The 15,864-nt window shown below is 40.6% G+C and overlaps 1 protein-coding gene across 1 annotated transcript in view; it reads right to left on the bottom strand.

Moving 5' to 3' along the window:
- CAND1 (cullin associated and neddylation dissociated 1) overlaps positions 1-3,575 on the bottom strand; it is a 44,742-nt gene extending 41,167 nt beyond the window's left edge. Inside the window, exon 1 of the mRNA XM_020990211.2 lies at positions 3,051-3,575. Within this exon, the coding sequence (XP_020845870.1) occupies positions 3,051-3,118 (68 nt within the window). The 5' untranslated portion in view covers positions 3,119-3,575. The remainder of the gene's footprint in view (positions 1-3,050) is intronic.
- Positions 3,576-15,864: the final 12,289 nt, after the last annotated feature.

The raw sequence follows: 15,864 nt of genomic DNA, 5'->3' as shown, positions 1-15,864 counted from the left end.
AGACCCAGGCTACTGATCTCTGCTTTAAAGTTATTCCCAAAGAACCAGGTTTCCTTATATTTCTTATTTGAACGACTAGTTTGGTGGGGACAAAATAATTAAAAGTTTTAAAAAACTCTTTCCTGAAACAACCTTGTGGAATTGGTGGGCTAAGTATTATTATTCTGATTTTACAAAGGGGATAAGAAAAATAATGGCCAATTTACATACAACATATTCATTGCCTCATTCATTTAGAAAGTTACTCAGCACTACTATATGCAAGATTATGATGCTAGGCAAAAACTACAAACAAACCTGTTCAACAAGTATCTCTCTCTGTATAGACATATATCTATATAAAGTCTATCTTAAACCACTTTTAAGGACTTCAAAACCATGTAGATTTAATTAGGAAATATGATAAAATAAAGGAAAAAACAGACCAAACTTCATTTTTAAAAAATAAAAAATGTAAGTAACATCAAATTAAACTACTTGGCTAAAAAAAAGAAATAACAACCAGAACTGAATTTTCATGATGTCAGATTTTTCTTTAAAAAATACTGTTTTAAAAACTACTTTAAACTACATTTAATTGTTTTACATTTTTTTTCCTATTTACAATAATGTGCTACACAATTTGCAGTATTTGTTGTTCACTGTTTGTCTACTACAGTCAAGGGTACGCTGGTAGATGTCCAATAACCAGCTGTAAAAGTACAGGACACATTTCATTAATCTGTATTATTACCATTTTCTCCATCACTTTTTAAAAACTAGACAATCAAAAAAGAAACCAAAAAACCCCCCAATAAACTAAAGCCTTGATATGTGTAACTTGCCAATTTCTGAGGTATAAATGCTTACACTGAAAATTTAACAATCAGATTATGCCAGTTAGAGCTAGCTCCAATATACTCTTGATGTCTATAGTCTAACCTGAATTTAGAATGAAAATTCACAGAAATTTTGAGCTGAAAAGGAACATCAAATTCAATAAACTCATTTGGAATGATGGAGTGATTGAAAGAACATGGGCTCTCTTAGAGTGAGAACTTGACTCAGAGTTCTGAACCTGGGTTCAAATTCTGCTTCTGATGCTCACCCCTTTGTGACCCTGAGCAAATCGCCTAACCTCCCCAGGGCCTCAGTTTCATTACTGGTAAATTGAGGGGGTAAGATTGAATGCGATGGCCTCTTCAGTTCCATACAATTCTACTACTCTCATTAATACTAAAACTATAGACATTACATATTCTATTTAAAATATTTTAGATGAAAGTTTGTCAGATAACTGGATAATTAGATGAAAATACATCAAACATTTAGAATGATACCTATAAAACACACTTAGAATGTTCCACAGTGTTTTACCATACGCTTCATGATTAAAGGTAGATCTCCCTACTACCACCACCACAAGAAATATTAAAATCTGAAACTCAATACCACCACTTTTTGCACTTTGAGTATTTTAATGAACAAGCTAGGACATAAAGTAAATTTAAAAATCGCACCATGCATTTTGCTCAATATGCAAAAGTTTAGAACTTGAAATACTTCAGTGACAAGTTGGGAACCAAGAAAAAATTCAAAGAATGTGAATAATTTTTTGGTTTTAAGCCTAACAATTTTTATTTTGACCTATAATTATTACTAAGTAAATAAGGTTTTTAGAAAACAAATAATTAATCCAAGAGTGAATAACCCTCAGGATTAGTTAAATGCTGAATCTTGCATATAAAGAGTCCTGGTAGAGCAAAATTACTTAAAAAAAAAACCCAGAAGTCTATCTGGTCAAAAAGTCCCAGAACCAGAGTTTCAATATACTGGGTTATTGAAGATCATAAGTATAACAACTTAATTAAATCGGAATCACAAAATTTTTTTTCTCAGGACCTTCCTGTTTCATGAAATAAAAACACTGCTTCTGTGTCTAGCTGGACTCGTATATTTAAAAAGGGGGTGGCGGGAGAGAAGAAATAATACACAAAGAACATGAGCTTCTTCACAACACTGACTGAACACAGGCTATGCAGACATACAAGTCTCATTCCAAAAAGCTTCAAACCATAAACTTAAGTACCAAAAAGATTCTTAAAAACATTAACTTTTTCTTTCTTTAGCACATAGTGTGTATTCAATAAATAAATGCGCCTCGACTTGATTTTATACTAGAATGTATTACTAAGAGTAAAAGAAGGACGATTGCTATAATGTATAGCAAGGTGTCAAGATAAGCCAGAAATAACTCTCCAAACATCGTTCTAAGGAGGAGTAGATGGAGAGAAAGTCTGTGGCCTTTACTTTAACGGGGTCGACTCAGGCCACGAGCATTTATAAGGCATTTACTACTGCTAGAGAATTCAGCTTGGGGTAGGGATACAAATAGCAAAACGTTAAAAAAAAAAAATTTAAAGCACGATCCCTGCTTTCAAGGAGCTCACATTCTAATGGGGGAGCACATACAAACAGGCCCTTGCAAAATAAACACGCACAGGGTCAATGGGATCGAGCTCCAAGTCCTTCCTGCGGGTCCCAGATCTCCGCACCGCCCCCCTTCTCCCTGGGCCTCGGACTCAAGAGTGACGCCGGGCCGGGATTTGGAGGAAGCTTCGGAGCAATTAAGGATCAAAAGCCGTTCCCCCCCAAATCTAATTTAACCAAGAAAGAGGGCAAGGATGCAGGCGGGAAAAAAAAAGACCCCCCCCACACACGCACGCTGCTTCTCGGGCAAGTTTCCAGCGCCCCCAACCCTCCAATGAATCCAGCAGTTCCCCGCGCCCTTCCCGGGGGGGGGGGGCGGCCAGCAGCGGCTGCGCCCCCCCAATGGGAGGCATAGGACCTCGGGAGAGGCCGGACCTCCAGTGACTGCCCCGAGCGGGCGGGCGGCCCGACCTCCCCCCGCCCCGCCCCCCCCGCCCGGGTCCTGGTGGATCAATCGCGGCTTCGGGGTGCGCCCGGGCAGGGCCTCGCGGCGGGAAGGGGCAGGGCCCGGCAGAGCCGGAGCAGGGAGGGCGGCGGCGGCCCTGCAGGGGTGGGGCCCCGCGCGGATCTCGAGGCCTCACCTGAAGTCCTTGTCGCTGGATGTCATCTTCTCCAGCAGATTGGAGATGTGGTACGAGGCGCTCGCCATGTTGACGGCCTCTGTCTGGGCGGCCCGCCGAAGCCGAGACTCCTCCTCCTGCCCTCCTCTAGCTCCGGGGCTCGCGGCCCGGCCCGCTCCCGCTCCCGGCGCTGCGGCGGCGGTGACGAGGAAGGCGCCTGCAAGGGCTGCCCCCTCCCCGGCGGAGCGCGGGCTTGTCCCGGGAGGAGCAGAGAAAGCGGCGCGGCCCGCCTAACTACAGCGCTGCTCGCGAGGGGCCGGTCTCATGGGCGGCGGGGAGGGGGTGGGGGGGCGGGAAGTCCGGCGAGAGCCTCTCCCGGGAGCCAGACGGTCCTGCTCCGGCCTGTCGCTCGCTCGCTCCCTTCCTCCCTGAGGCAAGCGGCCAAATCCCGCCTCCTGCACTCCGGGGGCGACAGCGACCGCGGCTCCCGCTGCGTACTTAAGTACCAAAGGAGTACGGAAACCCGGGGTCAAGGGTCACGGAGGCTCAGACGAGCGCGCCCCCGCAGCGGCCCGGATGGGTGGCTATCCAATTGGCCCAGGGGCGTGTCAGTCTGCGCGGGGACGGCCGTGCGTAAGGCGTGACTGGGACGGGGAGAGGAGTGTTCTCTCGAGACTTCCAAGCGACGGTTAAAGGGCGCGGGGATGCAGGTTAGGGCGGAATGAGCTAGGAAACGGTAAAGGATGAGTTTGAGCGTCATGCGCATAATTGAGATTACAAGTGCCGGATTTTGGACCCGAAGAAAAGGGTTAAAACCCCCGGGCTGTGTTAATGAAGAAATCTAATCGAAGTTAAGAGTCAGGGCTTTCCTGCGGGACGCGTGGCCTGCGGCATCTTAAAGTGCAGCTGCGGGAAGACTACGAATCCCATCATGCACTGTAGACGTCATATTCGGACACAATCCGATTGGCTGCTGCCGTTGTCAGCTTCTATGTCTCCCCCCACTCCCATCACCCCTTTCCTTCTAGGAGAGAGGAATGAATGCCGGGATTCGTGGGTTGGCCTAAGTGGGCCGCAGGCGCGGGGATCTCTGGGTCCTGGAACTGGCGAAGTTTTGACGAATCACTTTTGGCCGTGCACGAAAACTGATTCGGCCAGGGTCGCCCTCAGGCTTCTGTACACGTGCCTAGGCAGGCCAGCCATGCTCTTCCTCCCTTGTCGGGACTGCTTGTACTAGCCAACCCACACCAACCTGCGTCTCTTAAGTGCCTTACCACGTTCTTCGGTGCTGGGGATACAGAGTCCAATGGTTCCTGCCCTCAAGGAGCTTATATTTCTAATGGGGATGATATGTGCTGAAAGAAAAAAACAACTTTCTTCCTGCCATCTGTTTTACAAACACGTTGACACATCCTTCATAAACCAGGAACATTCCCCTTTATTTTGCAGATTTATTTGCTGCCCCCCAAGCAAGCCCCACCCTTGCCCCCCACTTTTAAACCAAAAGCGTAGTAAATCTCTTAGTGCCAAGATATTAGGAAGATGCAGTAGAAAAGAACACTACAGGGGTGTTAACTAAGCCAGAGGAAAACGACCTCAATGAAATATCCACATTTTTAGCCTGTTGGGCCTGCAAGGAGACATTTTCCTGGCCCCTTCTGCTTGTCAAAGAAATCAGTAATTTACTGAATGCTAGATTTTTATCTAATATCTCATCTAGGGGGGCACCTAGGTGGTGAAGTGAATAGAGCACCAGTCCTGTAGTCAGGAGGACCTGAGTTCAAATACAGTCTCAGACCAAACACTTGGCACTTACTTACTAGCTGTGTGACCCTGGGCAAGTCACTTAACCCCAATTGCCTAAAAAAAAAAAAAAAGACTAATATCTCATCTATTTCTCAACTGTAGGATAATTACTGTTAGGAATTTTGCTGCAAGTGAATGACTAATATAGGTGAATTTTGACCTTGCAAGTTCTTTCTCAGGGTTAATTTCAGTTCAGTAAACGTTTTTGAAGTTCTACTATGTGAGAAGTATTATGCTCAGCTTGGATAGTTATGACAAAGGAAGTCAGTATGATAACTGTGGAAAGAGGGAGGGATTCTAAGTTAGAGGGCTTAGGTTTGAAAAGGCTCTGCCTGCATGACCTTGGAAAAGTGACTTTATTTCCCAGTTTTCCTATACCATGAGAGTTGGAGCAGATAATCTTTAGGTCCCTTCCAGCTCTAAATTCTAGAATTCTAGAAATCCCTGTTCTCAAGGGAGTGAGGGTAAGGGATATATACTTATTTTGTATATTCCTCTTCTATCAACATTCTAGTTCAGCCCCTATTTACTTCATATCCAGACCATAGCCTACAAATTGCACTCTCCACTTTCAGTCTCTCCCTGTTCCAACCCATCCTGTATCCTACTGCCAGATTACTCTTCCTAAAATAAAACTTTTATTATATTACTGCTATTCAGAACTTTTGGTGGTTCCTCCATTGTTCAAGAATTAAAACCATACTTAGCCTGGAGCTACAATATGTGCAGCCTTAAATACCAGGCTAAGGAGTTCCCTTTTCATCTTTTTCCTGTTATTTAAGTTACTTAAGTTCACAGTTACAGCTAGACTAGGCCTATGAACTTTCCTTAAGTACTTTCTCCTCTGGGCCTTTTTACATAATGTCCTTCTTTCTTGGAAAACCTACTAATTGTGAGATCATAAGTTTAAAGCCAGAAAGGACCTTAAAGATCATCTCATTCAATCCTCTTGTTTTACAAATGAGGAAACAAGCTCAGAGAGGGTAAGAGACTTGCTTATGGTTACACAGCTAATAAGTATAGGAGGCAGAATTTGAACACAAGTGTTCATGACTCCAAGTACAGAGAATCCTATCCACCTCACTATGCTCTCTCTCCTTTCCACTTATCTAAATCCTAGCCATCCTTCCAGGTTTAGCTCAATGCTGCCTCCTCTGAGAAGATTTTTCATCAACTTGATTACTCAAGGTCACAGTGAACTCTCCACTGAACTGCTTCCATATTATTTGCTATAGCACATGTAATTGACAGTATCTTTGTGTTGTTATCAATCTATGAATTAATCTTCCCAGGAGACTAAAATGTTCTTGGGAGCAGGCTAAACAGAATATACGATAGTGGAATCTTATCACTTTAGAATTTGAAAAGATGGATAATCCATCTAGTCGAACTCAATCAATAGTACTAATGAAGATTTTAAGCATTTCCAGTTTTAACAGTATAGGTGATCCCACTGGCAAAGTTCACAAGCTTATATAGCTTTTGAGAGTCCCTGTGGCCAAAAAAACTCATCATCCTATGAAGTATCTGCTGTTGAACCTCTTCAGATTTAGGGAAGCTGGTGTTAGGTAACAGAAACACGGTCTGTTACCAGGCCAGTAAGTGAAGGCTTTCCAACATGTTGCTTCCTGCCACGGTTTGCCCTACACTGGCATAGCCTTCAAAAAATCAGGGTCACCTCCATTCCATGACGAGATCTAATAATCATTGGTTGTTGTCCTTCATGCTTTGAAGAGGACAAAATGACATCACTGTGTTGGGGTGAAGATACATTGTGCCCAACTATGGCTGATCAGACCAATGTATGCTCAAAAGGCTATACCACAGGTCAGTCACAAATAGTCTACCTGAACATTGGGAGTAGAGATATCTCTGAAGTTTTGCATCTCATGTTTCTTTTGAGCTATTGCTCATAGAGCACATCACCTTCTTTGATTCTGGCATGCCACGCTGGATGATCTGTGCCAGTTTCTCCTTTGTCTCAAAATCTACTCCAAAGTTCTTCAGAAAGACCTTGGGAGTATCCTTGTATGGCTTCTTCTGACCTCCATGTGAGCACTTGCCTTATGTGAGTTCTCTGTAAAATAGTCCTTTAGGCAAACAGTATATTTGGCATTCAGACAGCCCATCAGAGTAGCCCTCTCTGCAGTAGAGTTTGAATGATTGGCCTCAGTGTCCAGTCTTGCCAGGTAGTCTTTGGAATCTTTCTCAGACAATTCAAATGGAAGCAGTTCTGTTTTCAGGCATGGCGCTGGTACACTGTCCGGGTCACAGGCATACAACAATGAAGTCAGCACAACGGCTCTGTAGACTTTCAGTTTGATAGGCTACCTCTTCTCTCCCACACTTTCCTTTGGAGAGCCCCAAATATCGAGCTAACTCTGGCAGTTCAGACATCAACCTCATCATCTATGTGTACATCCCTGGAAAGTGTACTGCCAAGGTAAGTGAACTTATCCACAGTATTCAAAATTCTTCCATTTCCTATAACTGATGATTCGAAATATGGGTGGTGTGTCACTGGCTGATAAAGAACCTCTGTTTTCTTAGTGGTAATTGTTAAGCCAAAATTAGTACAAACAACAGAGAATCAATCCATACATTGTTGCATTTCAGCTCAGAGGCTGCACTGAGTGCACATCTAATAATATGACTACGCAGAAGGCATTTTACAGCATGCCTCTGAAAATACTTATTGATTTTTTTCTTGGGGGTTCATATGACTTTGGAAAATATAAATACAAACTAAAGATATTTTACTTATTACCTACAACCAATACCTTATTTAATAGAAAAGAATAGTTTCAAAGACAGCTCCCTATTTGAACACGACAGATCAACTCCTATTTTTAAATGCCTCTCTACTCCTTCGCTGTGATTATACAGATAAGTGCCAAGTAAATATTTGTTGATTGATGTTTTCATGCTATTTACTGTCATGTTATATGTGTTAGTCTTGTCTCCTCATTTGGTTTTTAAGTTCATTGTAGGGAGTGTCCAGATCCCACACTTATCTTCCAAACAGTTACTACACTGTTAACCACATAACAGGCACACAATAAATACATTTTGGTTGGCTGATTTGCAGCTTAACCTAGTGGTTGGCAAATTTCAAGAACCAGGTCTCCATGGTAACAATTTCATCATGGCCCCTAACACTGTCAAAGCTAGCTCAGGACCGTACTACAAAAGTACACTTTGTTCTTCCCGCTCACTTATATCACAGTAATTTAAAAGAGGAGTCCACAATACCATATTCATAGGCACTAGTAAATGCATATGTGGCAGACCCTTGAATTTCTGATCTGCCACTTCCTACAGCTCAGAATTAAGCTATAATCACAAAATCAGAGAGTTGGAAAGGCCCTACCTGATAAAGAATCCTCTTTATAATACATCTGACAGATAAACATCCAAGTTTTTCTTAAAGACTAGTAAGGAGGAAACTCCTACCTCCTGAGGAGGTCTGTTCCAGTTTTGGTTAGCTATATTTGTTAGGAAGTGTTCTCTTACAAGTAACATCTAACTCTTTTTACAACTTGCTGCAAGTTCTAAGGGGAATAGATAGGTAAGGTCACTAGCCAACAATGCTTCTGTCTACCACTATGTAGTTGGGGAAGTACTGTATCCTCAACTCCCTCTTAAGCCTTTCCAAAATTTGGCAAACTAATTTGAATGTCTACCGAAGATGGAAAACTAATTTTCTATAGTGGCTTGCTTCCTTTCTTTATGCATTTCTTGAAAGCTATAAAATTCATCTAGCTTCTAAATTTTGGGATTGGTTTCTAGATTCAAAGTAAATTTGTCAAGTCCTTAATTAAACAGGTAGAGGCTTTAACCGCACATGTACTACTGTTAAATTTCTTGCCCCTAGTCACTTTCCATTGATCTAAACCTGCAAAACTTTAACTGTCATGACCTGTTTTCTCAACTCCTGTTCTAGGGCTACAGGACCTCACTAAAGAAAATCATTAATAGTTAAGCTTGAAGACTTTCCAATTTGCTTGTGCCTGCCACAGCTTGCCTACGCTGGCACAGCATTCAAAAAACTAGGGTCACCTCTATGCCATGATGAGATCTAATAAGATGACTGTACTTGAGGCATTTTATAGAATGCCTTTGAAAATATTTATTGATTATTTTCTTGGGGGTTCTTAACCATAAAATCTTATGACTTTGGAAAATGTAAATACAAACTGAAGATATTTTACTTATTACCTACAACTAATACCTTATTTAATAGAAAAGGGTAGTTGTGACTATCTATTGAAGTGTCATATAACCTTGCTGCTGCTCCACAATCCTTCTCTGTGTTTATGGGTCCCCTATCTCATGTTGCATGGTTTTCTAATACATCAATAGTCGGTCCTGTAAAGACTGGAATAAGAGAACGTGTTTCCTGAGAGAACTGGACTTAACCCTTATCTTGCAAAGGAACTTGAAGATAATTCTTTTTTTAAAAATTTTATTAATTTATTTTGATTTCTCAACATTCACTTCCATATGCTTTTGAGTTGAAAATTTTTCTCCCCCTTCCTTCCCCCCACCGTCTCCAAGACAGCGCACAATCTGATATAGGCTTTACATTTCCATTCCCATTAAACATATTTTCACATTAGTGAAGTTGTAAGTAAAAATTAAAACCAATAGGAGGAACCATCAGAAAGATGTAACAAAACTCAACAGAAGGTAAAAAGAGAAGGTAAAAATTAGTGATCGCATAACATGGCTGTTATTGTGTACAAAGTCCTCTTGGTTCTGCTCACTTGAAGATAATTCTTCAGAAAAAACTTTAATTGGTATCCTGAGAGAACTGAATGCTGGGACTCTTAAATTCCTGGGAATGCTAGGACTTAAATTCCAAAATTCAAAAATCACGGAGTTTAAGAATTTGAAAAGACCTCAGAGGTGATGTAATAAAACCCACACGTGAAAAGAATCCCCACTATAGCATAATTGATGAGTGGTTTGTCCAGCCTTTGCTTGAAGATAGCCAAGAAGGGGGAAGACACCACTTTATTAGGGAGCCCATTCTACTTTTGAACAGCTAAAATGGTTGGGAAGCTTTTCCTGGTATCAAGTCTAAATTTGCTTCTTTACAACTTCCATCCATTGCTCCTGTTTGTACCCTCAGGGCAAGCAGAGCAAAAGTAATTCTTCCTTCACATAATGGCTCTTTACACACTTGAATACAGCTATCCCTGAGTCTCCCAAGTCTTATTTTTTTTTTCCAAACTAAACATTCCAGTTCCTTCAACCAATCTTCATAGGACATTGGTCTCAAGGTCCTTTACCATCTTTGTTGTCCTCCACCAGACACTCTCCAGCTTATTGATATCCTTCAAAAACCAAGGTGCCCAGAAGAGAATACCATAGTTAGTAGGCATTTAGAAAAGGAGGTGGTGATCACAAAGAGCAAATGTAGCCTTATTAAGAAATAGAGTAAGCCAAGGTCACTCCACTTTTCTGCCAGGCATACCAGACTGGGAATTGAAAAGAATCACCTACATATATTTTAGATTCAGGAATTTGCCTAATGGTCAGACCCAAAAAGTAGTCATTAATGGTTCAAGTCAACTTGTAGGTGATCTCCACTGGATCACCTAAGCAATCTGTACTTTACCCTCTGCTATTTAATTAATGTTTTATTTTGGAGAAAGGTGTAGATGACACCTTTATCAAATTTCCGTAAGGGGTAGGTAATACGTATGATGATCAGGACCCAAAAAAAACTCAATGGATTAAAATATTGGGCCAAATTTGACTATATGGAAGTTAAGAGGGATAAATGTAGTCTTATATTTGGGTTAACAAATTTTCACAGGTACAGTATGGGAAAGGCATGATTAGACAGCAATATACCACAAAAAACTCAGGTTCTTACTGGACTGCATGTACAATATGAGTCCATAATTTGATACAGCAGCTGAAAAATTTTTTTTTGTCTAATCTAAGGCTGCATTAGGAAAAATATGGTGTTCAGACTAAGGAGGTGATATTGTCCCATTGTCCTATGCCCTGGTTATTATACCATATATGAAGCACTACATTCAATTATGAATGCTAACATTTTAGGAAAGTAAGTAGTAACCTGGACAGCAGAAAGTGAGATATTTAAACTGGAAAAGCAACAAAGAAGTGATAGGATAGCTGTTTTTAAGTAAATGGAGGTTTATTATACATAGGAAGGATTAGACATGTTCTGTTTGGCCTCAGAGGCCAAAGTGAGGAAAAACGGGTAGAAATTACCAAAAAGGCACATTTAAGCATTCTGTAAGGAAAATCATCCTGGCAAGTAGAGTTTTTAAAAAGGGAATTGGCCTACTATACCAAAATATATGCCAACAAATCTGACAATTCAAAAGTAATAGATTATTATTTACAAAAATATAAAAGATTTAATTGAACAGAGCACCAAATGGAGATTATAAACAATCCCTCTTAAGAAAAAGAAATTGAACTAGCTATAAAAGAAGTATAAAAGAAAAAACCATGGTCCAAATGAATTTACAGGACAATTCTATCAAACGTTCAAAAAACAGTATCTATACTACACAAATTATTCTCAATATCTGAGAAATAAAGCACTCTACTAAACTGCTTTTATGAGACAAATATAGTCCTAATACCCAAACCAGGGAAGGATAAAGTAAAGATAGAAAACTATAGGGCAATATTATTAATTAATAATAACAACAATGGATAATAATTTAATTTTTAAAAAATTATATCTTGGCAATAGGACCATGTATTTTTAAAAATCACTAAATGTATTCAAGTTGAGTATACTAGGGATTCAAGGATGGTCCATCATTGGGAAAGCAAAATAATAATTATAATGATAACAAAAGTGCTTATTATATGCCAGGCACTGTGCCAAAAATACTTTGCAATTTTTATTTGAGATAGAATATTATTTTTGAGAAACAGAGTCAGAATGCAGGTCAGTTTGACTGGACTGCAAAGTACAGGGAGAAGAATAATCTACAATGAATCTGGAAAGGTAGGTTAAAGGCAAGTTGTGAAGGGCTTTAAAAACTAAACAAAGAAGTTTTCATTTGATCCTAAAGGCAATGAGGAACCTATGGAGTTTGCTGAGTAGGGAAATAACATGTTCCAACCCACACTTAAGGAAAATCACTTATGTGAAGGACAGAGAGACCTGAGACAGGGAGAAATTAGGAGGCCATTGCAATCTAGAGATGAAGAGAAGAGTTTCTGAACTAAAGTAACCACTATGTGAGTAGGAATAGGGTCTGGTATATAAGAAATATTTGGAGGTAGAAAGAGCAATATTTGATAACTTATAGCTATGTGGTTGAATATGTCCATTAAAGAGGAGTGGCTAAATAAATTGTGATGTGTGAAAATAATGGAATACTACTGTGCTGTAAAAAAATTATGGGTATGACAATACCATTAGAATCATGGGAAGACCAGACTTCTCAGACGGGTGAAATCTAAAATAACTGAGGAAACAAAATTCTATCTCACAAGACAGAAATTGGACTAGACCTGTAATTGAATAGAAAGGGAACTGAGCTAGAACCAGAATCGAGTCACAAGATGGAGTCAGTGTGGTTCACTCAATTCTCACAATTCCCTCAGTTTCCTCCTTTGATTCATGGAGAAGGAACCAGCCCTCTCCCCCCATGGATCACTTTTCTATAAGTCAAATTTATAAGGTACTTAATGTGCTCATGCTCACCATCAACATTAAGTAACAAGAAAAGACCACTGGGAAGCATCTTCTCGAATAGCCTAGTGTAACAGCTAACACAGAGTCCAAGAATAATAATGATGACATATAAACCTTGTTAAATAGACTCTACAGGTAAACTAAGTCCGGCTACCAATCAAACTACTTAGAAGGTTCACAATGGGCTTATTTTGAGAGGAGAGATTTACATGTCACCAGGGTAAGCAAGAAAATTCAGCAAACACCATGAAACAAAAGGTCAAAGCAATACAATGATGATCATTAATATCAAATAATATCAAGCCTTCCTGTATCCTTGTAACCCACTCCCGATGTCCATTTATTATCACATTTTGTCTTGAGTCCCAGATGTCTCATGTAGGCATCAGATCCCTGGAAATGTCTTTTGTTGGACATTCTGGAATAGGCCTTGTTCTCAGGATAGCTCTGAAGAGGGTTCTGTTTCTCTAGTTCCAAATCACTTGCAGAATTTCCTAGATAATTCTGCTAAAATCTGCCACTAACAAGACTTAATACAATTTAGTACAATCTCTTAAATTTGGTTTTTCAATAACTAGTTCATGTGGTAAAAACAAGTTTGAAGCCTAATGCTTTTGAACCTGATAATAACAGTGCTGTAAGAGCATCAAATTAGAAACCCACAATTCACCTGCAACTTTAGAGAATTTCAGTTTTTATCCACTACCTGTAAAGTAAGCAGAAACAGGAAAACAATATACATAATGGTCACAATGATGTAAAATGGAAGAATGACAATACAACAATATAAACTGAATACTTTCAAATTATAATGGCCAAGTATGATAGGGGCAATATCTGCCCCTCAAAGATTAGGCTAATGAAACTCAAGAATTAATTTGTCCTAGGGAATAAGGCTCAAACTATGGATATAGTTTCTTAGTGACCTGAGTATTAAAGCCCAGCACATAGGAGTACAGGCTCCTCGGGCTTGACAGATGCCACAGACAGAGGGCACCACCATGGCACATCCAGGGGCTTGGGGACACCGTGTCCTACTGAACCAATGCTGCATCTTTGCTGAATACCCTGGAATCCTAGGTGGTCTGTGAGTGTCTCATTTTGTTCTAGGTCTGAGCCCGAACACTAGGACCAGCCTGAATTAGGTGTGGCTTAGAACAGCAAGCTTGTCCCAAAAGAAAACATATGAAAGGAGAGCTCCCCTCTCTTCTCTGACAAGGTGGGGTACTATAAGAGCATAACACTGCATCTAATGGTAGAGCTTTTCAACACGTTGATTAGTTTTGTTGAACTGTTTTTCTTCATTTTTATTCTGTGTCATGAGGGATGGCTCTCTAGAGGGGAAAAGATATGTTGGAAAAGGTAGGGAATGTAAAAACAAAATATGCCATTACTATTTTTTTCAATGTTGTGGTCTGTCATTATCAGTAGTGAGTTCTTCCCAGTGCTGTGCTTGTAAATGTTTAACAACTGCCTGGGGTGGGGGGGGGGAATGCATGACGCACTTTTAAATTTAATTTGCACTGTGATCATTTTCTCCATCACTTTCTTAATCCTGAACGATCAACAAAACAATAAATGAAGCTCTGATTTGTAAGTGTGGGTCTATTTCCAAGTGTGTAAATGCTCACATGAAGAAATCTAACAGTCAGGCTCTAACAAGGTGGTACGAGCTGGTTCCAGCACACCGCTGGTTCTCCCTGCTTGGAAGCTGTCAACAAAGACGGAGACGGGGTGATGACGTTTCCGCTGTGTTTTGAGAAGGGATTCTTTTCCATGTGTAGATTAAGCTAGGTGGTCTCTAAGATCCCTTTCTTTTCTGAGAGCCTGTGATTCTGAATCTGTTCCAGATCTTTGCTTCTCTTTTTTTCCCTCCTAATCCAACCACAGCATCTAGCCTAAAGCTGATGATCTAGTGTCTAGCGTAATTTCTTGTTGAGGCCATCCAGTCTCAACTCCCTTAGTCCCTCTGCTACATTCTCCAGAACTTCTTATATTTACTCTCCTTCCTTCAGATCACAAAAGAGTCTTAGAAGCAGTTTATCTCCAGATGGAGTCTATGGAATGGCTAAGGTCCAAGAAGGGAATCAAAAGGCTTTCCATGGGTATCAACCACGTGAACTCAGCCATCAACAGTTGACAAAAACGTGCCAAACAAGTGGCTGAATCATGTGGATTTGTTCATGGAAATAGACGTTTACAATGCCAATTCAAAGCCAGGTCATCACTAATGAAATTAAAGGTTTTCAGGCTTAAGCCTAACTCAGGAGTGTCCAATAGCTCTGGCTAAGGATATAAAAGAGCAGCTAGGTGGCACAGTGGATAGATTATCCAATCTGGAGTCAGGAAGACTCATCTTCCTAAATTCAAATCTGACCCCAGACACTTAATAGTGTGACCCTGGGCAAGTCACTTAACCCTGTTTGCCTCAGTTTTCTTAACTGTAAAATGATCTGGAAAAGGAAACCAAAACCACTCCAGGATCTTTGCTAAGAAACCCCAAATGGGGTCACAAAGAGTCAGACACAACTGAAAAATTATTTGACAACAACAACAACAAAAATATTACAAGCAATTCAGGTGGATAAGGTTCTCCTCTTCTTCCCTATCTTCCACGCTGACAGTACACAGTCCAAAAAGCATACAGACCCCATTGGCAATGGGAATTCTGCCAGATCTGAGGAGCATCACCTCAGGTCCCCAGATCAATTAAATCTTGTCCAGTCTAGGTAAAACAGATGCCTCTCCTACCACAGAAGGATGTTCAACACCTAATTGCTGCCTTCAAAAATTTAACATTATTTAAATATGTAGCAAAACATGACCAGATAGCTAGCTTATGATCTTTCATGGATTGATAACCAAAAAAAATCCCCATACTACAAGTACAGACCTTAAGATGTCCTTGAGAACTCAACCAAAAAATATTACTGGAAACAGCACTATCACAGACTGAACTGCTGCCTACAATTGCCTGGATATAACATGGAATGAGAAGCTTTCAAAATACAGATGCCTACCTGAAGAGATCATCATCAGGTGGGAATAGGATAAAGTTCTTCCCCCATTAGGTTGTAAGCTCCTTGAGGGCAGCAACTATCTTTCTTTTCTTATTTGTATCCCTAGTGCTTAGCTCAATGCCTGGCACATAATGAGTGCTTAGTGAATATATATTAACTGACTGTCTGACTTCTCCTTTCTATTCACCTGGCCACCATCTGAAAAACCTCTTGCTAGGACTGTTGGAATAGCTTCCTGAATGGCCTCCATACATTCAGTCTCTTTTCTCTCTAATACATCCATCCTCTCTGAGATGATATTCCTAAAGCA

Source organism: Phascolarctos cinereus, unplaced genomic scaffold (assembly GCF_003287225.1).
Source record: "Phascolarctos cinereus isolate Bilbo 61053 unplaced genomic scaffold, phaCin_HiC Scaffold_1;HRSCAF=81, whole genome shotgun sequence".
Classification (NCBI taxonomy): domain Eukaryota; kingdom Metazoa; phylum Chordata; class Mammalia; order Diprotodontia; family Phascolarctidae; genus Phascolarctos; species Phascolarctos cinereus.
This window is presented reverse-complemented; position numbering and strand designations above follow the sequence as displayed.